The 24,704-nt window shown below is 46.7% G+C and overlaps 1 protein-coding gene across 2 annotated transcripts in view; it reads left to right on the top strand.

Moving 5' to 3' along the window:
• The window catches only part of TRABD2A (TraB domain containing 2A), a 56,528-nt gene that overhangs the window by 7,964 nt on the left and 23,860 nt on the right, over positions 1-24,704 (top strand). For both annotated transcript variants that reach the window (XM_014852846.3, XM_014852845.3), the window contains exon 2: positions 1,392-1,952. In XM_014852846.3, the coding sequence (XP_014708332.3) occupies positions 1,392-1,952 (561 nt within the window). The remainder of the gene's footprint in view (positions 1-1,391; positions 1,953-24,704) is intronic.

Consider the following 24,704-nt stretch of genomic DNA (forward strand, 5'->3'; position numbering starts at 1 on the left):
CGCCAGGATCACGGGTTCAGTATTTACTAATTCACTGTTTGTGGTGACTTTGTAGACCATAACTATGACAAATAATGAGAACTGATTGCAGACTGGAACCCCACAATCCAGGAAAGCCTGTTACTTAAAAGGCTGCTCAAATTAAGCCTTTTGTAAAGAGAATGTGTTCCAAATCTTCTTTCCTGTAAACCTGGATTTTTACATTTCCCGGTTGCTTGATGCGTGGCTCACCCCATATGTATATCTGACCTTTCTACTTGAACTCCTGAGGGCTGCCCTGTGCACTTTTTTGTACAATGTTTCTTAATAAACGGACACTTGATAAATGCCTGTTGTTGAGATTGAGAGACAGTCGGGGCAAAGGACACAATGGCTTGGCCTCAGGTGGGTGTGCCCCACTGCTCAGGACGTAAAACTTCTGGGAGAGAATCCATGGAACACCATCCAGTTCTCTGCTACTTTTTTTTTTTTTTTTTAAAGATTGGCCCTGAGCTGACATCTGTTACCAGTCTTTGTTTTCTTCTCCCCAAAACCTCCCAGTACATAGTTGTATATTCTAGTTGTAGGTCCTTCTAGCTCTCTTATGTGGGACGCCGCCTCAGCGTGGCTTGATGAGCGGTGCTAGGTCCATACCCAGGATCCAAACTGGTGAAACCCTGGGCTGCTCAAGTGGAGGGCATAAACTTAGCCACTTGGCCACAATTCTCTGCTATTGAACAAGAAGTCTGTTGTAGGAAAGAAATGCAATAGGACAATCCATGTTCTAAAGGGACAGGAGTGAACTGTGAAATCAGGGGCTCGTTAGGACCATGGTTTCAACCTTGGCTGTACCTTGGAACCACCAGGGCAGCTTTAAAAATATCACCTCTGACCCCACCTCCAGAGATCCTGATGTGATTGGTCTCGGGTGGGACCCAGACATCGGACTTTTAAAAGCTTTGCAGGTGATTCCAGTATGCAGCCAGAGTCGAGAGCCTCTGCCTTTGGGAATGTTGGGTTTGAGATCGGAAGAAGCAGAGACCATTAGGTCTGCCTGGGAGGAAACGCTGGGCTCCCCAGGTGTCTCTCTCCTGTAGCGGGTGTGAACTTGGAGCCCCTTGAGAATCCTCTCTTTAACTCCTGCCCGGTTCATTGCTAGGGACAAACTCAAAGGTAGTGATTGCTACTGCTTTCTTGTCTTTAATCAACACTTTGATGGAAAAGGGAGAAAGGATGCTGAAATGCAGGCTGCCTTGAGGGCTTCTCTTCCTGGGAGGTCAGTCTACCTGGACTCAAAAGTCTAAATCCTATTTTGATAATTTTTCTCCTGCGGTGTGACTTGTCTCTTAAATTCGCCTCTCAGGTTCCTGACCCTCCATATGACATCTTGATGTTGTCTCTTTGCCTTTTAGCAAAGTGAGTTGAATTCCTTCTTGTGGACCATAAAACGAGACCCACCATCTTACTTCTTTGGCACGATCCACGTCCCATACACCCGGGTTTGGGACTTCATCCCGGACAACTCCAAGGAGGCTTTCCAGCAGAGCAGCATTGTGTACTTCGAGCTGGACCTCACGGACCCCTACACTATCTCGGCTCTCACCAGCTGTCAGATGCTGCCGCAGGGCGAGAACCTCCAGGATGTGCTCCCCAGGGACATCTACTGCCGCCTCAAGCGCCACCTAGAGTATGTCAAGCTCATGATGCCCTCGTGGATGACCCCAGACCAGCGCGGTAAGGGTCTCTATGCCGACTACCTCTTCAATGCCATCGCGGGGAACTGGGAGCGGAAGAGGCCGGTCTGGGTGATGCTCATGGTCAACTCTCTGACCGAAGTGGACATTAAGTCCCGTGGGGTGCCCGTCTTAGACCTGTACCTTGCCCAGGAGGCTGAGAGGCTGAGGAAGCAGACTGGGGCGGTGGAAAAGGTGGAAGAGCAGTGCCATCCACTGAATGGGCTGAACTTTTCACAGGTAAGACCCTCTTTGCGTGAAGGACTTGGCGCTTGATTGTGTGGGTGAATCTACTGAATTACAGTATAGGAGATGGGCCAGAAGCACAGTTTATCTAAAATTGTGTTTGCTTAAGAGTGTTATTCTGGGGATTAAAAAATAAGGCTACTAGTCAGTTATGTCGCTTATTTGTGTATTACGACAAAAGCAAACTTGTTTTCTCTTGTCATCCCAACAAATATTGCATGCTTTATTACTCATTTTAATTCAGGTCATTCATTAAGGAGCTGCTTTAAGAGGATGTGGACAGTGTGAATGCTAGACTGGCTATCACGGGCTATGGCCTAGTTTGAAAATGATACTAGCCATGGCCGTTTGAGGTAACATCAGTCCTGTTGAGATCATTGCTGTCCCTCTTTAGGACACTCCCCCCAGGAATTCCTTTCCAAGGCAGAGTTGTGCTCCTCCTAGCCATAGTTTACGGATCCTACCTGAAGGCATTGGCTGACGTTCAAGAAGTTCTTCACTTCTCATAAGACAAGCAATACTTTATTAAAGTGCTGTTGTTTGATTGTTTTGGTGATATTTGTTGTTGTTGATGTTTTAAAGTGCATTAGATACCTCTGGGGGGCCATGGGAATTTTGTAATATGAAATAACTATTCTTGTTTTGCAAATATTCTTAGTGGTTCGCCTTGGGATATTGGTCCTCGGAATAAAACTCAACTCTCTAGGCGTTAGCAGATCTTCAAGTGCTGAACTCGGATTGTTATTTAAAGGGTTTAAGGACATTCAAGAGCCTAAAAATAGTGTTCCTGAGTTGATAATGAAATTTTTAGGGAATTTACCTTGCTAAAATTCTCTAATAGTATTAATAAATACTCAGATGCTAAAATATAGAATTTGTTTGGCACATCAAGACTTATGGACAAGATAAGGGACCACTAATTGTCTGCATCCATCTCCTGGGGGAGTTTTCTTGCATTATTTTGGAAACCCAAAGGGCCCATATTCTAACTTTTCCAATGTTTGCATTTAATACAATATTTTGCAAAAGAAAGGTGCTTTGATTTAAAGGCTTATTGAATTTGACCTTACAGGTTTGAAACTTGTGAGCACTTTTATCTGAGCCAAAGCCTTCTTTCATGCTTGCAGTTGGGGGGAGAAAGGCTTGGAAGTAAAATCTTAGCTTAAGCAAGATATCCTTGAAGGAAGGTGTATAGCACTGTCTCTTAAGATAATACTACTAATTGAAGATCATTTAAGATACATTTTAGAGCACTAGTCTTATACACTAGACTGTCATGTTGATTTCAGGACACATTTTCAGGGTTCATGTAGGTATTTAATATTTGTATACTAAATTTCTTACAAGCCCTTGAGTTTAAGCCAGCGAGGTTGTAGTTGTTTAAATTTAGGGGGAAAAATTATATGACTTATTCCTGAGACTCTTTCTTTAGTGTAACTCCCCTGTGCTTCATTTCTAAACAGGAAAATGCTCACAACCTTAGTGTACAGCTCAGTGATGTTTACCATGTGCATATACCGTGTAACTACCACCCAGATCGATTTATTGCACGTTTCCGTCACTCCAGAAAGCTAGCATAAAGTTTTTATTGCAGCATAACTATACGGAAAAGTGCACTTGAGGAATTTTCACAACACATCCATGTGCCTAGCACCCAGGGTGGGACCCAGAGCTGCACCAGCTCCCCAGAAGCCCCCTCACTCCCCCACCCTGAGGATAACCACTATCCTGAAAATCTTGGGGCATCGATTCGTTTGCCTGTTTTAGAACTTCACTTAAACAGATTTACGCAGGATGCCCCCTCTAGAGCTTGGCTTCTTTCACTCAGCGTGACCTTTCCTTTGTGACTCACCCGTGTTCCTGTGTAGACGTCCATCGCTCATTCTCATTGCTGTGTAGAGTTCCATCAGAGTGTTTGGGGTGGTGGTCGATGGAGTCTCCTTTTCAGCAAGTCCAGAGTACAGGAAGATCATTTGTATTCGTTTTGATAGAAGACGAGCCCTCACTCATTCCCTAGGGCCCCTGTCTTCTCCTGCCCATTTGAGGAGTGGCTGGTTCCTTCCTCCTTGATCACTGAAGGTCTGGAGAAGGACGCGAGTGGGTGACTGCAACTGAGACAGGGAGATGGCCAGGCCCCGCAGGAAGGATCCTGAGGCTGCTTTGCCCAGCCAGGTGCAGGGAAGAGGCAGAGAGCAGATGGGCAAGGAGAACCTGAGTCTTGCCTTGGAGGGCTGTCAGCCTGCCTGGGAGGAGCTCTGAAGGCCTGCGCTCCAGGGCTCCCCACCCACCTCTTGAGTTGCAGTGCGGGGGCAGCTTGAGACTGAGGCACTGGCTGAAGCTGGAATGCTGTACTGGTGGTGGGAGAAGCCCCGGATCCAGAGTCAGATGAATTGGGTTAGAATTCCTGCACCGTCACTTTACCAGCGTGTGACTTTGAGCTGTTCACTTAACTTCTCTGAACTTTAGTTTTCTCATCTTTCAAATGGGCATAATAATACTTGCCCTATCCCCCTATTGTCAGAACAAATAAAACAGTAAATTGGAAAACACTTCATAAATACTCCACAGATGTAAGGGGAAGAGAACTGACATACAGTGCCTACTATGAGCCAGGTGTCTTTGGTCGTTTTACATTTAATCCTCAGAATTTTGCAAGATAGGGAGTAGCATCCCTATTTTAGAGATGAGGAAACTGAGGCTCAGTGGTCTTAAGAAACTGGCCCACGATCACAGAGCTAACAAATGGGGGAATTTGGGTTTAATTCTGGATGGGTTAAAGGTCCTAGTGGCTTTGAGTCTCCAACAGGACATGGTGGTCAGTGTGAGACCCTGGAGTTTTGAGTTGTAGCAGACGATCCTGGACTTAAGTTGTCTAATTCATTAGTCACTGGCTACATATGGCTGGCTCTTGAGCACTTGAATTGTGGCTGGTGTGACAGAAGAAGTGAATTTTAAACTTTATTTAATTTTAATTAAAATTTAAAAACTGATACTTGATTCATTTACTGGAAAACTTTTAAGTATGCTTGGAAAACTTGGGTATGTGAATCTTCTTTTTCAACTATGAATTTTATAAAATTGAACTACGGATCAGGTATTTCTGATGAAAATTTAGTGTCCAAATTGAGAGTTCTGTGAGTGGAAAATACACAACAGATTTTGAAGACCAAGTATGAAGAAAGCAAGTAAAATATACCATGAATAATTTTTTGTATTGATGGCATGTTGAAATGATAATTCTTTGGATGTATTGAGTTAAATAAAATATATCATTAAATCTCATTTCACCTGTTTCTTTTTCCTTCTTTTTTAATGTGGCTACTAGAAAATTTAAAATTAGGTTTGTGGCTCACTGTATTTCTGGTGAACAGCGCTGATCTAGATTGTTTTTGAATGAGTGTGCCCGAGAGGCAAGTCCACTTAGAGGCCATGCTGCCTGGGATGGTCCCATCACTGTCCCTTTGTCCCTCTGCCTAGTCAGGGTTCAGCTCTGGGGAACCTCTAAATAACGCCCTCTGGTGTCACTGGTCTAGGGTCAGCTTTTCTCCACTGACTTGCGATGCTCTTTGTTTTTAGCATATCTCTTTTACACACACACACACACACACACACACAGAGTTGTGCGCGCGCACACACACACATTCTGTTTCTGGACTTTGCATTTTGTTCCATTGATCTGTTTGCCTATTTCTGTGTTAATTCCACATCTTAATGATGGTAGCTTTATGCTACCTTATAAAAATTTGATAATGCTTTCACTTTCCTTAATGATTCTTAAAATCATTTGGTTTCATTATGATTTTGTTAATTTCTAGATCAATTTGGGAAAAACTGACATTTTCCCTCATGTTAAGCCCTATAATCCAGGAACATGTTTATCCTTTCCATTTATTTTAATCCCCTTTTTTATTTTGTAGAGGTCTTGATCTAGATTTTGTTCAATTTGTCCCTTTATTCATTGTTTTTAATATAAATTTTGCTGGTGTAAAGACTCTTTTCTCATTCTATTTTCCATTGGTTAATTTTTGTATATTAATTTAACCACTTAATTGAAATCATGTATTCTAAGACTGTTAGTTGACTGTCTTGCTTTCTTAGTGACCAGACATATCATTGATAAATAATTATTTGTCTTCACCTTTCCACAGTTTGCCTCTTTTCTTTTTCTTGCCCTAATGTGTTGACTAGGATCACTAGAACAGCATGAAGTGGTAGTGGTCAGAAAGGGCAGCCTCCTTTCTGTAACTTGATTGAGGGTGCCTTTGATGTTGCACCATTAACTATGATGCTGGCAGTTTATTAGTCTTTATGATGTGAGTGAAACATCTTTGAATTTCTGTTTTACTAGGAAATTCATCAGAAGCAGTTGTTGTTGCTATTAGTGGAAGTGGTTGTTGAGTTTTATCAAGATCTTTTTGGTTTTTTTTTTCCCTCTGTTGTGATGTCTTTTTTTATTGAGATATAATTGACATGTAACATCATATTAGTTTCAGGTGTACAACATAATGGTTCGATATTTGCCTATATTGTGAAATGATCACTACAATAAGTCTAGGAAACATCCATCACCACACATAGTTGCAACATTTTTTTTCCTTGTGGTGAGAACTTTTAAGATTTACTCTCTTAGCGACTTTCAGTAATGTCTTGATCTTATGTCTTTCTTTTTTGACCTCTATCCATAGACTTCTCAGTATTAAACCATCCCTGCCCAGCTGGCCCTAAACTTCAAAGACCGGGGTGTGAGCTCATCAAATTATCCCTCTAGCCACCCATTCCTGTAGTCATTTAATCAACACATCTGTTGCATTCCTGCTGAGCACGGTGCTACATAACGATAGGGTGTGATGGGGTTGTTGCTCCCCAGAACCTGTGGTCTTTGCAATACAGGTGCTTAGCTTCTCCAGGGCAGGACTCACGACTGTTTTCCGAGGCACATGCTGGAAACACCATGCTGGCACATAGTCGATGGTCAGAAGCTTCTGTGGGATGAGTGATTGAAGGAGTCTGTAACTTTGCCTGGCGAGGGAGCAGAGGCCGCTCTCTGTTCTAGATCCTTCACGATTCCATTATTTTGCCTCCTCTTCTCTCCCCCTTCACTTCTCCTCTGCTATTGAGAGCTAATCGTTCCCTTCAGCTATCTTGATTTGGCATCAGGGAAGCTGTCCTGTCCGTGGATTTGATCTTGCTTTCTCGGGGCAGACACCATCCTTACCCCTCCAGGATGGAGTCTAGTTATGACTCCTGTTCATGCCCCCTTGGTACTGCTGGCTACCTTGCCATTCCTACGTGAAGGAAGTACATGAGCACAGAGCTGGAGGCTCAGCGATGCAGGGCTCCACTCACTTCCCTACCCATCTGCACAGGTGGGTTCTCATTGAAGACGTTGGGTTCCCTAGGGAAAGGATCTTCGTAAATCCCATTTCCACAGTCATACGCCACCAGGCATCTCTGCACAGGCTCCAGGCATGGGGCACAGTCTATTGCTTCCTCTGAGGGACTGACCAGAGTGACTCTTGTCTAACCACACAATTCTCCTGCCTGCTTCCCCAGTGATGGACTGGATGTCAGGGCAGGGTGGGGCGGGATTTGAGACAACCTCAGCCTCCTCAGCATTGGAGTCTGTCCTTTGGGACCCTGTCGCATCTAGGTTTGGGGTCTAAGTCACGAGATCCGAAAACTAATATGAATGCAACCAACAGGTCTGGGTTGCCCTCTGCTTTCCAAGTGCAAGGGCTGCATCTCTGGGCTTTTAGCATCCCAAGAGGCAGTTAGTTGGAAGTAAAAGTCCTTTACAAACCCCAAGGTGCTCTTTCTCAGGATCTGAATTGCTGTTGGCCAAGAATTGTTTCTTTGTTATTGTTTACTCTTGCCAATAGATGGCACTAACATTTTTCATGTTTGCCTTTCAGCTGTCACTATTCTACTGTACTTTCCAGCAGTAGGTGTCACCACGAGTTCTTGCCCTCTTTACCCCCAGGACCCTAAAACTTACTCTCTCAGCTGAAAACCCGTTTTTTTCTTTTCCACAAGGTGAAACCTTAAAACAGTGATTTGGGCCAGGGGACGTACTTCCGGGTCTTATGAAAAAGTGCATTTTCTGAGTCACAGTTTTGGGGTATTGGGGAAGATGGGGATTTTTCTTCTTTGGAGCAAATTGTCTTTAGAGGGGTCAGCCACCTAATAGAAGAAACAGCTGGCCCTCGGATGGGGCTCTGGAAAGCTCCAGGGCAGGCGAGGTGGTGGAGGCAGCCCCTGTCCCCAAACACTCATGATCTGCCTGGCGAGGCAAGGCAGGGCAAATTCTTAGAAAGATGCTCATCTCTCCAGCTCTTGCTATTAAGGGCCTGGTGAACGTTGGAGGAGTGGGAGCTGGGGAGTTGCTGGCAGGCCTGAGAAAGTCTCCTGAGGAGGGAGTGTCAGATTCCTTGAGGAGGAGGGGACCTGCCAGGCTCAGGGGAGACCTGTCACGGGAGTACCACGCAGTGCCTTGTTTGTACTTTGCAGGTCTCTCTGCATAGTCTCACAGGAGGCTGGCAGGTCTTTGTTCCCAGAGGCCCTGCAAGAGTGTGTAGAGACTGTAGGGCTGGCCTGGGCTCCCTGGGCTCTTGTTTTCTAATGTAGTTCTTCTTCTAAGTGCTGCCTCTTGCCAGATTCACACGTCTGATTTGCTGAGGGAGTTCTTGCTCCCCCGTCATAAATCCTAATAAAAGCAGGTAGTCTCATCTTTGAAGCTGACCACGATGCTGATGAGTGACTTTTACACATTTTCCATAATTGAAGTGGAATATGCTTCAAGATGGAGATCTTGACATTGTATTTTTCCTGTGTAGGTTTGGTTTAAAATAAAAGCCCAGAAAAAAATATGCGAACTCTCCGAAAGGGAAGTGGATCCTAAAATATGGGTAGATTTGTTTGTGAACATGAACATCCTTAATAGTGACCGCTTTGAGGCACGTGAGCTGTGCGTGGGCACACGCTGACCCCTCTGCTGGGAACCCTTCCCCATTCTGTCTGTCTGACCAGTGGCTGATCCAGCTTACATATTATTTCCTCTGTGAAAACCTCCCAAGCCCACAGTTGACCATCCATGGTGCTAAGCATCCTTGCGAAAGCCTCTGCTGGAGCCCTGATGACTGCTTCCCCCAAAGGTGTGAGTTCCTCGAAGGCTGGGCCGTGCCCTCTTTGTCCTTGTACCTCAGATCCTAACACGGTGTCTGGCTTGTGGGAGGGGCTCACAAGTGGTTGTTGGATAATGAGTGGACCACTCCAGAAGGTCAGCCAGGTAAGACACGTGAAAGTCAGATATCAATGGGCAGAGCTTGGAAAGACCAGTGGGAGATCACTGAACCTGTAGGTAGCTTGGCTAAAATGGGACACAACCTGAGTGTGTGCTAATTACTTAAAAAGTTGAATACAGCCTTTCTAACAGCCATGTTAAGATTGGCATCTTAGGGGCTGGCCCCGTGGCCGAGCGGTCAAGTTCGTGCCTTCTGCTTCAGTGGCCCAGAGTTTTGCCGGATCGGACCCTGGACACAGACCTAGCACCGTTCATCAAGCCGTGCTGTGGCAGCAGCCTGTATAACAGAACTAGAAGGACCTACAACTGGAATACACAACTATGTACTGGGAGGCTTTGGGGAGAAGAAAAAATAAAAAAGATTGGCATCTTAGAAGGAGGAGGGTGAAAGGGCACACGTGTGTGGTGATGGATTGTAATTAGTCTTTGGGTGGTGAACATGACGTAATCTACACAAGAATCAAAATATAACGATCTACACCTGAAATTTATATAATGTTGTAAACCAATGTTACCGCAATAAAAAACAAGTTGGCAACTTAAAATTCACATTAAGTTCAATCCTTCCACTTTTATCTCATTCTTTTGCTTTTTCACAGTCTTTCCCAACATAATTATAGAATATTTTTGTGTTCTTATGCATAGGTGGGTGAAGTGCTGCGGTTACTGTAAATGCCCCAGGAGCCCGTGACATCTATTCCTTGAATTAACCTGGTCCGTGCTTTCGCATAGACCATCAACACAGACGTCGTGGGTGAGCACTGTCTTCATAAACTGAAAGTCTGCACTAGGCCATTAGCTCTCCCAGGGGATCTTCCACAGCATTTCTTTACTGTGGCCATCACTTTCATTTCTTACTTTTTGACCAGGAATGGAAAATTGAATCAACCATGTGGCTCCTCGCTGGCTGTGAAGTTCACCAGCTCCCAGACGCGGGCTTTAGCTTTGTTTCCACCTGAGAACAGCCTGCTCAGGACTTGAGTCGTCTTTCCTTTTTTGCTTGTTTTTATTTGGGACACATTTCTTTGGCGCTCAGCATGGGCTCGGCCCTCTGTTCCTTATTTTAGGGATTCAAAGACAAAGCAGGGGTTGATCCTGCCTTTCCCTGGCTCTGGGCTGCTCCTCTAATGTCCAAGCGAGCTTTAGAAAACATTAAGTATTTTTGTACACGTGCGTGGACACCACATGTGCTGCTGGTGTTCTGGTCTCAGCTGGATCTGCCTGCTCAGCTGCCTTTGGGGTCAAAAGAGAAGCCCTTCAGGGGATGCTGCAGCCTCGTTTCTGTCCTATATCCCTGCCTCCTACCCTTGCGAGCTAGGCTGGGAATAGAGAGCTCCTTTGAACCCCTGCAGCCAGCTCTCCCTTCGTGGACCAGCTCCAGGACACCCCGAGACTCCAGGAATAACTCCCAGCATGTCTGTTTAGGAAGGAAGGAGAGCTCTTCCTCCTCCTCCAGAGAGTCCACCTCCCTAGCAGGGGTGGGTAAGGCAGAGTCTACCTGCTCACAGGGGAGGGGAGAAGGGGAAGGAGACTGGTGGGATTGGGGCCAGCTGTTACCTGGGACCCTCTAAGGAGCCCCTTAGGGCCTCAGCAGGTCAAGGTGCTCTAGGGCCCAGAGATGGAACAAGGGGGCTGCCCTGGACTCGAGGCGGATGTTGGTGATATTGTATCATGTCACGCCACTGACATTATGGCATTTCTTCTCTGTTGTCTTTTCCTCCATCCTTCCTGACATTCTTCCGTGGAGGCCCTTCCCTTTCTATTCACGGTCATTCAGAGCTTAAAAGGGAGCGAGCGGGGCCCTGGCACCAGCTTCCGCAAGGGCTGTGGAATCATGAACTGTGGAATCATAGCCCAAGAGACCCCATCTCTGCCTCCCCTGGCTCCACCCCAGGTGCGGGCCGGGCTCACAGGGAGCCTCTGCTCTTGGGGGGTGTGTTGCATAGGGGAAGTTGCTTGTCACTGAGCAGAATACCAGCAGGTGGGGTGCTGCTGCTGGCTTCTCAGGGAGAGGACAGCTCTGGGCATGCTCTGTGCTGTCTGGGCTTCAGTTGTGTCCCCAATTTGCCTGTGACCAGGCAGCTATGTTTGTGTTTGCAATGGTCACAGACTGGACGCTGTCTGACGGGACTGCTTATATTGCTGACCCAGCCCAGGCCAGAAGTGATTTTGAGAGGCCATAGGGTGAAAACCCCTACTGGATTGTTCTGTAAACCTAGCACTAAGCAGAGAGAAAGTATGTGTAGATATCTGAGACAATTTGTGACTGATCAGGGTCCTGACACCTGCCTGTGCCCCCTCCCCCACCCGTCCCCCTTCCCCCTGCTGCTCCTACCTCCCTTCCTAGATTTGGAGCCTCCAAGATCCTTGTCAGCCTCCTTTTAGGTTCCTGTTCTGACCCTCCCCTTCCCGCTGCACACCTTCTCCACCTGTCCCAACCCTCCCCCACCCCTTTCCCTGCTCTGCTGTGGAGTGTGATAGTTCAGAAAATAAGTGCCATTGCCTAGAAGGCAGAAAAGAGAAGCAGAGTGGGAGTCAGCCCTGATGGCCCAGTGGTTAAAGTTTGGCACACTCTGCTTCAGTGACCTGGGTTTGGTTCCTGGGCGTGGAACCACACCACTTATCTGTCAGTAGCCATGCTGTGGTGGCGGCTCACATCGAAGAACTAGAAAGACCTACTACTAGAATATATAACCATGTACTGGGGCTTTGGGGAGGAAAAAAACAACACAAAAAGAGAGGAAGTTTGGCAATAAATGTCAGCTCAGGGAGAATCTTTCCCAGGGGAAAAAAAAGGGAAATCCTTCATTAAAAAAAAAAAGAGAAACAATGGTATGCTTCTCAATTAAACAAAATAGAAACATAGAAACAGTGGAGAATAAGAGAGAGAAGGAAATAAGCAGAAGGAGGGAGGATCAGTAAAGGGATTATAAAGGCACGAGACTGGAGTGTTCTTGCTTTTCCAGTCTCCTTCATAGGGGATGCAACAGAAATCATGTTAAATGCCTTTGGTGGACATAAAGGACTGTATTAATTGGTTAAGGCTGCCATAACAAAGCATCACAGACTGGGTGACTTAAAAAACAGAAATTTATTTTCTCTCAATTCTAGAGGCTGGAAGCCTGGGGTGAAGGTGTCTACAGAGTTGGTTTCTTCTGAGACTTCTCTCGTTGGCTTGTAGATAGTGGTCTTCTCCCTGTGGCTTCACATGGTCTCCCCACTGTGTGTGACTATGTCCTAATTTCCTCCTTTTGTAAGGACAGCAGTCGTATTGAATTAGGGCCCATCCTAGTGACCTCATTTTAACTCAGTTATGTCTTCAAAGGCCCCATCTCCATATACAGTCACATTCTGAGGTATGGGGGGTTAGGGCTTCAACACATGAATTTTGGGGGGGGACACAATTCAGCCCAGAGTAAAGATACAGATTTTGGGAAATGGGGTAGATTTTTGGCACCATTTCAAAGGTGTCTCGTTGCAGGTATCCAATTTAAGGTGAACACCCTTGTGTGCGAGGTGTGTGTGTGTGTGGGTGAGAGAGGGGAGGGCGCTCAGTAGTGCCGAGTATGCAGTAGGTACTTGCATTCTGGTTAATTCTCTTATAGCAAAGTCATTTTTGAGGATGTCACTAAAGGATGTCCTCACAGAGCTTTTGGTGCCAGAAGTTATGGACTGAAACGGCAAATTTAGCTGGATGCTTGTTTAAGATACCAGAAGGCTTAGGGTGGAGCCAAAAAGGAAAGAGACGTGAGAACTGCTATTGGTTGATTAAAAATGTCAACCTAGAAGAGTGTCATCTAGCTGGCTGATTTTTAATTTAAAATGGTAGCTATAATCTTTATGTGGGGTGTACTGCATATCAAATTGACCCAGCAATAAAACTTCTGTGAATTTATCCCACACAATGATTGAGCTAGTGACAGAGAGGTACGTTGGTTATTATCAATTGCAGTGTGATTGATGATATAAAATAAGTAGAGACAACCCATGTGCCCAGCCACTGGGGACTGGTTAAGTTATGGTCTATCCAAGCTGTTGAATCCTGTATTATTAAAGGTGCTTGTGTAGATCATGGATCACAAACTTAAATATCCATAGGGGCTGGGTAGGTAACATGAATGAATGAAGCTGCCTGTGTTGCAAGTGGGGAGTAACAGGAACTGTGGAATTTGGGAGGTGAAAATGCCAAGTATAAAGAGGGCAGTGGCTAGTGGGTTCTAGCCTGTCGTTGGCCGTGTGGAAATGTGCAACCAGTGTGGCCAGAACTTCCTATTTTTCTTTTTTGTTAATAATTTGGAAGTGCATTATATAATTTATTCTTTTTTCCTCCAGTTTTACTGATATATAATTGACGTACAGCATTGGATAGATTTAAGGTGTACAGCATAATGGTCTGACTTATATATGTTGTAAAATTATTACCACAAAAAGTTTAGTTAACATCCATTATCTCATATATATACAAAAAAAGGGAAAAAAATGAGAACTCTTAGGATTTACTCTCTTAACTTTCCTATGTACCCCCCAGCAGTGTTAACTATAGTCATCATGTTGTACATTACATCCCTAGTAATTAGCTCATAACTGGAAGCTTGTACTTTTTGATCACCTTTATCCAATTCCCAGACCTTCCTATTTTTTAAATAGAAATCAGAAGTCTGGATTTTTCTGGAAAATGTCCCGGTTTTTAAATGTGGTAACTACCTAAAACAATTAACACATTGTGTGGCACAACTAAGGCTTAGCTGTGAGCAGAATGGGCACCCGTTTCCTACCTCTGATGTAGGATGTTCGGCCTAAGCCAGTGCTTCTCAAAGTGTGTCCCTGGCCAGCAGCATCAGCATCACCTTGGAGCTTGTGAGCAATGCACAGTTTTGGCACCCATCCCAGACTTCCTGAATTAGAAACTCTGGGAGGAGTTTAGCAATCTCTGGTCTGACCAGACCTCCAGGCGATTCCGATGCACATTCCAGTCTGAGAATCACTGGTCTCTATTCTTGGTTCCTACCCTGGTCCCTGTTCTCATATTGCCTCTGGAAGTTACCTCAGGTTGCAGAAGACTCCTTTTTCTCCTGAATTAATAGCATCTGCCTTCCATACCACCATGGGGCAGTTGTTCATTTGCTACCTTGTGGTGGCTGTTGAATGATCAGGTTTACGGTTATTTAATTCTTATATCGATGTTTAACTTTCTATGTGTCTATTTCGTCTCCTGAACCTGCATGTAAACTCCTAGAGAGCAAGGATCTTGATTCACCTCTTATCTATGAGTCCAGCATGGTGCCTCACACATATGATATTTACTAACTGCTGGGTGCTATTTGAAGGTAGTGTTTTCTAATCGATCCATCAGGCCATACTGTCTTAAACAACCAAAACCACAGCATTAACTCTGTTGTTTATTTCCATGTTTACTCTGATTTTTCCCTGCTTTTTAACCCTCCTGGAGTAACTTTCTTCCCGCCACCAGGGCAGGAATGCTGGTCACATAGTAATGGCAGCTTGCCTCTCCCGCCTTCTTGGTGGATGACTCTGGTATGAGAAGAAGTGCAAGTTAAACACACTCTGTGAGGGCTATGTGAATGTGCTGACAGCCGTGAGGTGCCTGAGGGAGGCCTTCCCTTCCTTGGGAGGAGTAGTTTCCAGTTCTGTGGTGCAATCTTATAGCTTTTCTCCAAACTACCCCTGAACTTTAGGGAGCACCACATAAACTGAAGAGCCTGAAAATGAAGGGGCCTCCCAGGCCTTTGGTTGCTGGCAGCAGATGTGACCCAGTCAGGTGGGGTGGAGTCTGGACATGGCCTCTGCTGGAGGAGGCCGACTTTTCTCCTCCTCCCTTCTCTGGGGCCATTGTGGTGGAATGAGTGTGGAGAAAGGTGATAGATGGGGGAAAGATATAAAAATATTATTTTCTAAATGTTATCCAGGTTACTTTAATAAACATTTTAGAATTTGAGCTGGATTTTCAAGGGAAGGCTAAGATTTACACAGGCAGAGGAAACAGAGGGAGGTATTCAACATGCGCCAACAGTGCAGACCAACTTGGGAAAAAGCAGACTGTGCTGGCCCTGTGGTGGCTGGCAGGGCTGGCCATGTGAGTGTTTGTGTAGGGATGCGATGGGAGATGAGGCTGCAGAGGGCTTGAGTGCGAGGGTGGGCAATCTCGATGTACTCTGTGGGCAGAGGGGCATCGAGAGCTGTTTTCAGCGAGAAGTGAGCACACAAAAAGTGGTGTTGCAGGACATGCACCTGGCAGCTGAGTGTGGGCTGGATCGGGGCTAAGACACCGGTCACTTCTGCGGGGGGTGTGGTCGGAGTTAGCCTCTTGGCTAAGGGCTTCAGCTGTGTTAGCCCAGGACCCTGAGTCATTAGGAGGAAGACCAGGAGTCTGGGAAATGAGACAGCTGGGGAGGGAGACATTTGACCCATAGAGTTGCTCTCTGTGTAGACTTGATGCTGATCATCAGAGTTTGTTGTACAGGGAAAACCTGACATGGATGCTGATCATGGATATTGGAGAAAATACAAAATAAGAGAAAGTCCAGAAGCAGGTTGGACTCTAGAAATAATCCATCCAGTGTGTAGCCATTTAGATGAACTGCTTACCACTTATGCCTAATTAGCCCAGCAACAGGTCCGAATGTGGTTACGTCTGTGTGCAGTTAGCTTTATTGTGCTTTTCATTTGGCTCTTCATAGGATTCTTCATAGTTTATTGCTGCAGAAGTTTGTTTGTCTTGTCAGAACTTCAAACAATTTCAAGGAAAGTTACCTTCCAGGGCAGAAGTTAAAAGAATGGAGATTTCTAGGGAGGGGCTGAGATAGTCCAGAAGTGCTTAGCGGAGGCTGTAACTTTCAAGGCGTTGGAGATGGTGAGATTGGTATTTGTTCCTATTGTTACCCCAACATCGTGTGGGATTTGGGGGAACAAGGTGTATTAGTCAGCTCAGGCTGCCATCACAGAATACACAGACTGGCTGGAACAACAGAAATGGACTTTCTCACAGTTCTGGAGGCTCAAAGGACAACATCAAGGTGTTGGCAGGGTTGGTTTCTGATGAGGCATCTCTCCTCAGCTTGCAGACGGCCAGCTTCTTGCTGTGTCCTCACATGGCCTTTTAGAGAAAAGGCACAGATGCGCATGTGTGGAGAGAGAGTGAGCTCTGGGGTCTCTGCCTCTTCTTGTAAGCACTCCAGTCCTATTGAATCAGGGCCCCATCCTTATGACCTCATTTAACCTTAATTATCTCCTTAGAAGCCCTGTCTCCAAATACAGTCACATTGGGAGTTAGCGCTTTAATATAGGAATTTTGGTGGTAGGATGGTGGGGTGGGGATGGGGGGTGGTGGTGCACAGTTTAGTGCACAATAGGAGACAGATGTGCTCAGTCAGCCATCTGAAGTCAGGACAGGATGTGGACCGGGTGGGAAGGAGAGAGAGTGGCAGGAGACCTGACCAAGGAGAGGAGAAGGAGAAGAGAAGGCTTGGGCGGTGCTGAGGAGATGGTAGGAAGAGAAGAGAAGGCTCTGCCTGGTGTCTTCTTTCGGCTTCTCACCATGTGTTCTCCTGGTATTCAGGAATTGCCATCATTTAAAAAATGATGCTTTTTTCATGTTGGAATGTCACTGAAGATGAGTTTCTCTGGTCCTCATGCTTGAGTCCTTTTGCTGAGAAGAGCTCGGGTCCAAGTTTTGAGAAGCACTGTTTTCCCCGCTGAAAAGCAAATCTTAATATCCAAAGAAGTGTGTGGAAGCTTTAGCTCCCAAGTCTAGCAGCATCTATTAACCTGATCAAAAAAGGAGCAGGACTTTTATCGCCATCTTGCTTTGAAGGGCTAGTCCAGAATATTCCAAAGGAATAGTCCCCTTTCAGGTAAAGAAAGAGGAGGGATTTCCGAAGAGCGGCTGGGAACGGAGAAAATGAATGAGCTTGAGGAGGACGTCCCCACTGCCTGGATACCTAGGTGAGGTGGGAGAGGCAAGGGCTGGAAATCCTCAAGGTGTCTGAAAAAATTGTCTGGGCAGAATGGTCTGAGGACAAGGGGGACCTACCCTTATTACTCCCCAACTATACTTCAAGGGACAGAATGGCTCTCAAAAGTGAACTAAGAAAAAAGACGCAACAGCTCAATGCCCCAGAAGGTGAGGCCTGCGCCTGAACAGATGTGAGGCCCTTTGTTCGGAGAGCTGGGAGGCTGGTGGGGTGGTGTGGGGCCAATGTGAGCCGCATAATAGGCGGTGCCTTTCATATGCAGAGCAGCCCTGTGATCTGAGGGGGATGAAAGTGCTGGAAAGTGAAGAGGCTCGATGGGGGGCCTTTGTCTTTGACAAAAAAGGCATCTGCCGGACTCGAACCCCCTCGCCCGCCCCTTCAGCCCATGGGCTCCCGCAACAAAGCCCCAAGTGGGACCTGGGTCTCCCCACAGCTGAAGAAGTCTCAGGAAAGAGAAAGAAGCCTGGTTCAAATGTTGGACAGGAGGCTTAATCGATTCTTTCCACAGCCCAGAAAGAAAGGGAGAGAGACCAAGGGCCGTGGGGAGGCAAGGGCAGAGAGGGAGACATAGTGGGCAGTGGGGGGAGGAAGGGTGGAATTTGAACACTGAAGTAAGCTGGTAAGAAGCTTGTTACTTTTACCGGTGAACACAACTTTTCAGAAGATGGTGCAGATGGGGTGAGTATGTGTCATCGGAGGGAAGGACAAGAACATTCAGCTAATCAGACATGATTTTGGGTGGACTGCTAATTTTTTTTTTTTTTTAAAGACAGTATAATAAAAGGCAAGCACTGATGTGAAAGCAGAAGTCCGTCTGTCTTGCTATGTTTTTGGGTATCTCTACAGTCCTCCACTCTACCAGCTGAACCATCGAAGGGCACTATCTTGCTGTGTTTTTGAAGGGGAAAAGTAAGTCCCTTTAAGTCTTTGCACTGTTAGAAACTCCATGCTAACTGGAGTTTTATCATAACTGTAATAATCTCTGGTGGTTCTTCATTTCTTGCTGTCTCTTACCTTTCTTGAAATCTCAGCCACTGCAAATTAAGAGACTTGAAACAAAGCGGTTGGTCTAGCAGTTTGGCCTAGAGATGAGTATTTTCTGCCTGTGGATGATTTTTGAGCCTATTCTGTGGGGTAGATGTACTTTTTGGCTCTGAGGGTTCAGCCAGTGCTGTTTCAGAGTTGGATGTCCATCCAGGTGTAATTGGCATGGCTTGGGGAGGGAGGGAACAAGCAGAATCATGTCCTATGTAGGGCTGTCCCTTCAGGGGCTGTGGTTTGGGTAGGGGTTTGGGGGAAGGGAGCTCAGTGATTTGGCTCCCCAGTACACCGAGCAGGAGAGAGAGTTCTGAAATAAGAGCATGGTTTTGTGGATTTTTTCCCCCAGATGTGGAAATCAGCCTGACACAGTGATCTCTGGGTGAGGGGCATTAGCTAACAGACAGGGAGGGTGAGTCTGAGGCTGTCTCTGAATCTTCTTACCTGAGGGGCGCTGTTATAACCAGGCTAGGGCACAAATGGGGCGTGTCTTAGAAGGCCTGAGCCCTGAGGGGTCAGCCCGTGCCATAGGAGAACTTGGCTTTAGACTCCTGGGAGAGCTCAAGGCCAGTCTTGCTGCCCATCCTGCTGTTCTTCTCCAGCCTCTCAGTGGAAAGAGCATGAACTTTGGAGGCCAGAGGTCTAGGTTTAAATCCTGGCTCCCCCATTTCCCAGCATTGTGACCTTGGGCAAGATATTGAACCTTTCTGAGTCTGCTTCCTCCTCTGTAAAATGCGCGTGATGAGACAAACATCATAAGATTGTAGTGAGGAATAACGGAGAGAATGTCTGTAAAGTGCCCGGGGCCCAGCAGACATTCAGTACAAGTCTGCGGTTACCTTTGATCTAGCCCTGCGAGCGGTTGGGCTCACTGATACCTCCCTGTATGCTCAATACTCCAGCCTGCTGACGCGTTTTTACTGCCTTGCTTCTCCTTGCCTCATTCCATTTCTTTATTCCTAGGCATTCTTTTCAAACTAGCAGGAGAAACCAGGACAGGGTTGGGTTGAATTCCGTTTCTGAACCCACTAGTTCGTCATCTTGCTTGCCTTTAGTCCAAGTGCCCATCTTGGCGGCATTGGTTCAGGAAACAGTCTTGTCTGTGATTGGTTCATGAACGTGGGGATAAGCCAATCAGCACCGAGCATTCCTCTGGCTACTCTTATTGGAGCGGGTGTGAGCATGGGTCCTAAGTTGGCTCAATTAGATGGAGACAAGAGGGTAGAAGAGAGGTTTTCTTTTGCCCTGGTTGGACCTGAATTTTCTAGTTATAAGGCAGTCCAAGAATTAAGTAGTTACCTAGACCAGGAGAGCCCTGATCTTACTGTGCTCCTCTGCTTTTGGCTCTCTGCTGTGTGAGAGTGTGTTTCTTCAAGGTTTAAGCAAACTTAAGGCTCCGTTCATCCTGGTTACCACTGTTTCTCTAACTGTTCCATCTAAACTCCCCTTTCCTTACTTGAAGTCACCACTTTTCCTTACAGTTTTATCAAATATGTATCCTAAACAGTTGGTTGTTTGGTCTTGTTTTTGAATTGTTCTGTAAATGGAACTGTGTTATGTACACTCTTGCTGGTTCACTCAACATCGGCCGATATTCATGCATGCTAATGTGTGTGGCCACTATTCATTCTCACTGTTGTATGGCATTTTACTGTTGCATGTGCCACAATTTATCAGGTCTTGTTTTGATGGATGTTTGGGCTGTTTCCAGTGTTTTGCTGTTTCAAATTATTTTGCTATAAACTTTCTCATAGTTGTCTTTTAGAAAACACCTGTGGGGGGCCGGCCCATGGCTGAGTGATTAAGTTTGTGTGCTCTGCTTCAGGGGCCCAAGGTTTCACTGGTTTGAATCCTGGGCACGGACATGGCACCCCTCATCAGGCTGTGCTGAGGCGGCATCCCATATGCCACAACTAGAAGGATCCACAACTAAAAATACCCAACTATGTACCGGGGGGCTTTGGGAGAAAAAGGAAAAATAAAATCTTAAAAAAAAAAAGCAAAAAAGCAAAACACACACGCTAGAGTTTCATTCTCAGATGCTACGGTGTTCCTTTCTGTTTCGTTAAACCGTAGTAAGGAAACCTGGAACGATTAGGGGTACTTCTCTCAGCAGAGGACTGCTCCAGCTGCTCTTTAGCCTGCTTCAAAGTTTACTGTCTCCTTGTTCTTGGGAATTAGGTTCCTGTGATCTCCAGTCTCTCGCCACCCTCTGTTGGTTCCGCTGCTCCTCAGCAGTCTTAGACGTGCTATTCCCCTCTACCCACAGATGAGACCACTGTATTTGCAGTACAACTGGCTTCTTCAGATTCTTTGAGAGAGAGCCAACCCAGCTGAGTCTCTCACCTGCAGAAGCTGAACTAGCCGTAGTTCCTTCTGTTGCGAGATGGCCTAGATCCTTCCTGGTGGGGCTGTGGTGAGGGCAGGGGCTGGGTCTGCTGTCCCTCTGTACCCAGGGCTGTTCCTAGGGCTGTGGCAGCAAAGTACCGCACACTGGGAGGCTTAAAGTGACAGATTTATTCTCGCACAGCTCTGGAGGCGAGAAGTCTGAAATCAAGGTGTCAGCAGGGCCCTGCTCCCTCTGAAGGATCTGGGGGAGAACACTTCCTCGCCTCTTCCAGCTTCTGGCAGTTGCTGGCAATCCTTGACATCCCTTGGCTTGTAGATGCATCACTCCAATCTCTGCCTCTGTTGTCACGTGGCTGTTGTTTCCCTGTGTGTCTCTACATTGTTTTGCTTTTGTGCATGTCTGTCTGTCTGTGTCCAAATTTCTTCTTATAAGGACACCAGTCACAATGGATTGGGGCCCACCCTGATGACCTCATCTTAACTTGATTGTATCTGAAAAGAAACTATTTCCAAATAAGGTGACATTCACAGGTACTAGGGGTGAGGAGGAACATATCTTTTTGGGGGACCAAATTCAACTCATAACACTGTCTTTTTGATGAGGAGCCCCATCATTGGACCTCTAGCTGTTTCTACATTGGGCTAACTGGCCACACTCCTGCTCCCCTCTGGGGAGAAACTGGTTTCTGCCAACATGCTGGAAGCACCCTCCTAGGACAAGCTTGCAGCACCCTCCTCCATTCTGTTGACACTCTCTGAGGACATGTTGGCAATGCTCCCCCTCCCGCCATGACCATGCTTCTTCCTGGACCCTTGCTGGCTGCTCCTTGTCATTGCTGCATTTCTCTGTCCTGGGCCTGTAAATTTGGTTGCTGCCATACTCACAGCACTTGCTGTAGTCCCTTGCAAGCCCACTCGCTGTGGCTACCCGTGTTGTTATCCCTTTGTCAGACCCCATAGGTTTCATGACTGTATTAGAGTATGTGCTTGGGATGGATACACTGTCTCTTCCATGGACAGAGGTTTTTGGGGGGTGTACATTCGATTCTCTCCCTGCAGCATGAGGAGAGGAAGCGGTTCAGACGTCTCAGGGACCATGCAGAGGCTCCTGATCCTGATCCCCTTCTCCATGGAGCCCCATGGCCTGTGCCGAGGGGAGGAGAAATAATTGGTGCAGAAAGGACAGAAAGTGAGACGAGAAGGGTCTGCTCCCCTCACTTCCCGAGATGGAGCAAATCAAGGGCTTCTAAGTGGAAGCACATTTGAGGTCATCACATCCAATCTCCTGTTTGATGCAGGAATCCCCTCTATGTGGTCATTCCAATTGTGATTCAACAGTGCCAGTGCCAGGGAGAGCACTATTCACAGTTCCCCAGGGAACAAGCTTGTATGCTGGCAGATTTCGTTCGCACTTGTGCTCGTATTTCTACAGGAGAGATTCCTAGAAGTGGGACACGCACATTTTCTGTTTTGATGGCTGCTAACAAATCATGCATGTGTGGAAACACATACTGTATTGATACATATGAAAATGAGTAGATGGCAATCGTGGGAGACAGGGAGCTCAAAAAGAAGGAAGGACTTTCTAATAGTTAAAAATGCCCCACAGTAGAGCAGAGCACCTGATTTGGGATACCAAGTATTCAAAAAGAAGAGCTTGGTAGACTGTGGAGAACCCCTGGGAACCTCTCCAAGGTGGCTAGTCCCCCCATGGTGGCTTATTCCAAATGCAATGCATCTTTCAGGTGAGCCTCAGAGAACAGCAAAGGTTTTGCAGGACCCGTCCCGCAGCATGCTGAGCCCATCTCCTTGTTTCTTTGCTGTGTGTTTCCTTGGGCAAAGTGAAACCTTGCCTAAGACCTCCACTGGGCTCTGCTTGACGTCTGCCACAGACACAGGCATGCCCACTGTATTCCCAGTTGGGGCAGCCTGGGTTCCGCTGTAACCCTCCACTTGTGGCCTCAAGAGATAAATTAGTTTTTCCTTAATAGGTGAGAAGTCTTCCTATGTATCTAAAGGAGACACCCTGTAGACAGCAGGAGTAGCCAGTGACAAGCTTCAGGCGTAGCTGCTGTTTTGCGTGGTGGAGAACAGAAATCGTTACAAGTGTCAAGGGAAGTAACCTGGTTAGCTCTAAGGTCTTGGAGGTCCGTGGCCTCTTCCCCTGGGCCCGTGGCTGTGTGTAGCGTGCTCTTCACAGTCTGTGGCTGTTCATGGCATTAGGTGGTGGAGAGCGGGGCTGGTGGGTGCGGTGCCCACGGTCCCCATTTGGACGTGGTTGTGCACATCAGCTACTTTCTCTTTCATTGATCAGGATAGCTTTGCTCTCAAACATTGGTGTGTCCTTGAAAATAGACTCTCCTTCCTTGTACCCTTGTTGCTGCAGGTCCCATGAGGTGGTGAGCATGCCCACTGTGTGGCTTCTTGGGCCAGGTAAGGCCATAACCCACATTCATTGCTCTTGATGCCACCTTTTTGATGAAGGGGGCAGACTGTCGTTCTGGGATGAGGGAGTGACTGTGATGGTCCGTCTCTCTCTGGGGCCTCAACCTTGGCCTAAACTCCCACCAAGTCTTTGTGTTTATCCTCTACTGCCCTCTGTGACCTGTTGCCACTACATACCCTTTTGTCCTGTCCCCCTGCCAATAGCCACCCCCTCAGGGCAGTGGCCCCATCTTCCTCCCCAAATGCAGCTCCACTTCCCAGAGGACAGGCTGACTCTGAGGGGGTGGTGGAGGGACTGCTGCTATTATTATTATTTTTATAATTATAATAATTGTAAATACATCATGCTAATGACTTTGCTGGCCCCCTCCAGGTTGCTCAGAGTTCTGCTATTTCACCACCTCCGCCTTTCATCCTCTCTTCCTTAATGCGTCTTGCTTTGCCGTCAGGTGCTATTAAAGGATTGACAGTGAGTGACAGGGACCTATGTGAAGGCATCTGCTACCCGATAATTTTTCTTGAAGAGAATTTTTTGTCGCTACATCAGCAGGAGTAGCTTGGCAAGATAGTAACCATCTGGCAGGCATTAGAGAGAAATTCTCGGAGCTTCCTGGCGCATTCCAAAAGCTGGACTTGAGAACTTAGAATGTGGATTTCTTTTAAAATGATGTTTTAGATGGCGGTTTCTAGGTTCGTCCACAGAAAGGCTTGTTTGTATGGAAAAACTGTAGGAGCAATACTGTTTCTGAAGCATGCTGGAACCATCTGCCAACCCCCTGACAGCCCACATCCTTCCTGGAGAGGATATGAGTCAGACTCCAAAAACCGTGGTGTGGAGAATTGTGAACTGAGCCCGGAGTTGACTGCAGTGCAGCACATGCCGACGGCTCTCTGGAGATATTTCATATTTGAAAGAGCTGGATGCATTCATTTCTTTAGGTTCTCAGAGCTCTAACCTCACTAAATTCAATCAGTGATTCCCAGCCCTGCCTGCATATTACAGTCACCTGGAGGTGAATGCAGGGGGCGCTTCACAGTAGCATAGTTGTAATTACAGAAGATGCCCACCAAGGGGCGCTGGTGCATGCGCTCATCATGGTTTGTGTGCAGTCATATAAAGCATGGAGCCGCCCTGGATGCACTGTGGGACTGACATGCAGGATTAAAGGAATTAAGCCAGCTACAGAGCAGTAGGTGGGGCATGCCAAGATTCATGTCTACAATGAGGTAGCAGATAATGAGCTGCAATCTGTGGTTTGGGAGACAGTGGCTTAGAAGGTTTCTGGGAAAACGAAGCTGTCTGGGTGTCTGGAGAAGGAGGCTGATCTGAGATCTTGGAGAAATGAATCCTTGTATGATTGTCTGAAATCTTCAACTATAGAATTCTGCCTAGATTTCTCCTTGGTGTCTGCCTGAGTCAGCCTGAGCCCAGAGCAGAGGTCCCAGGACAGCTTTGAGATGGGGGCAGTGGAGACACCTCTGGGGTGCCTCCAAGGGGCTTCTGCATCCAGCCTGCTTCCTCACTGGAAAGGCTGTGAGACGCCTTAATTTTGTCCCTTCTTGCCCTCAGAAATTCTCTTTTCCTTTTCTGTGATTTGCCATAGTCACTGATGTTGTCTTGTG

Source organism: Equus asinus, chromosome 6, assembly GCF_041296235.1.
Source record: "Equus asinus isolate D_3611 breed Donkey chromosome 6, EquAss-T2T_v2, whole genome shotgun sequence".
NCBI classification, from domain to species: domain Eukaryota; kingdom Metazoa; phylum Chordata; class Mammalia; order Perissodactyla; family Equidae; genus Equus; species Equus asinus.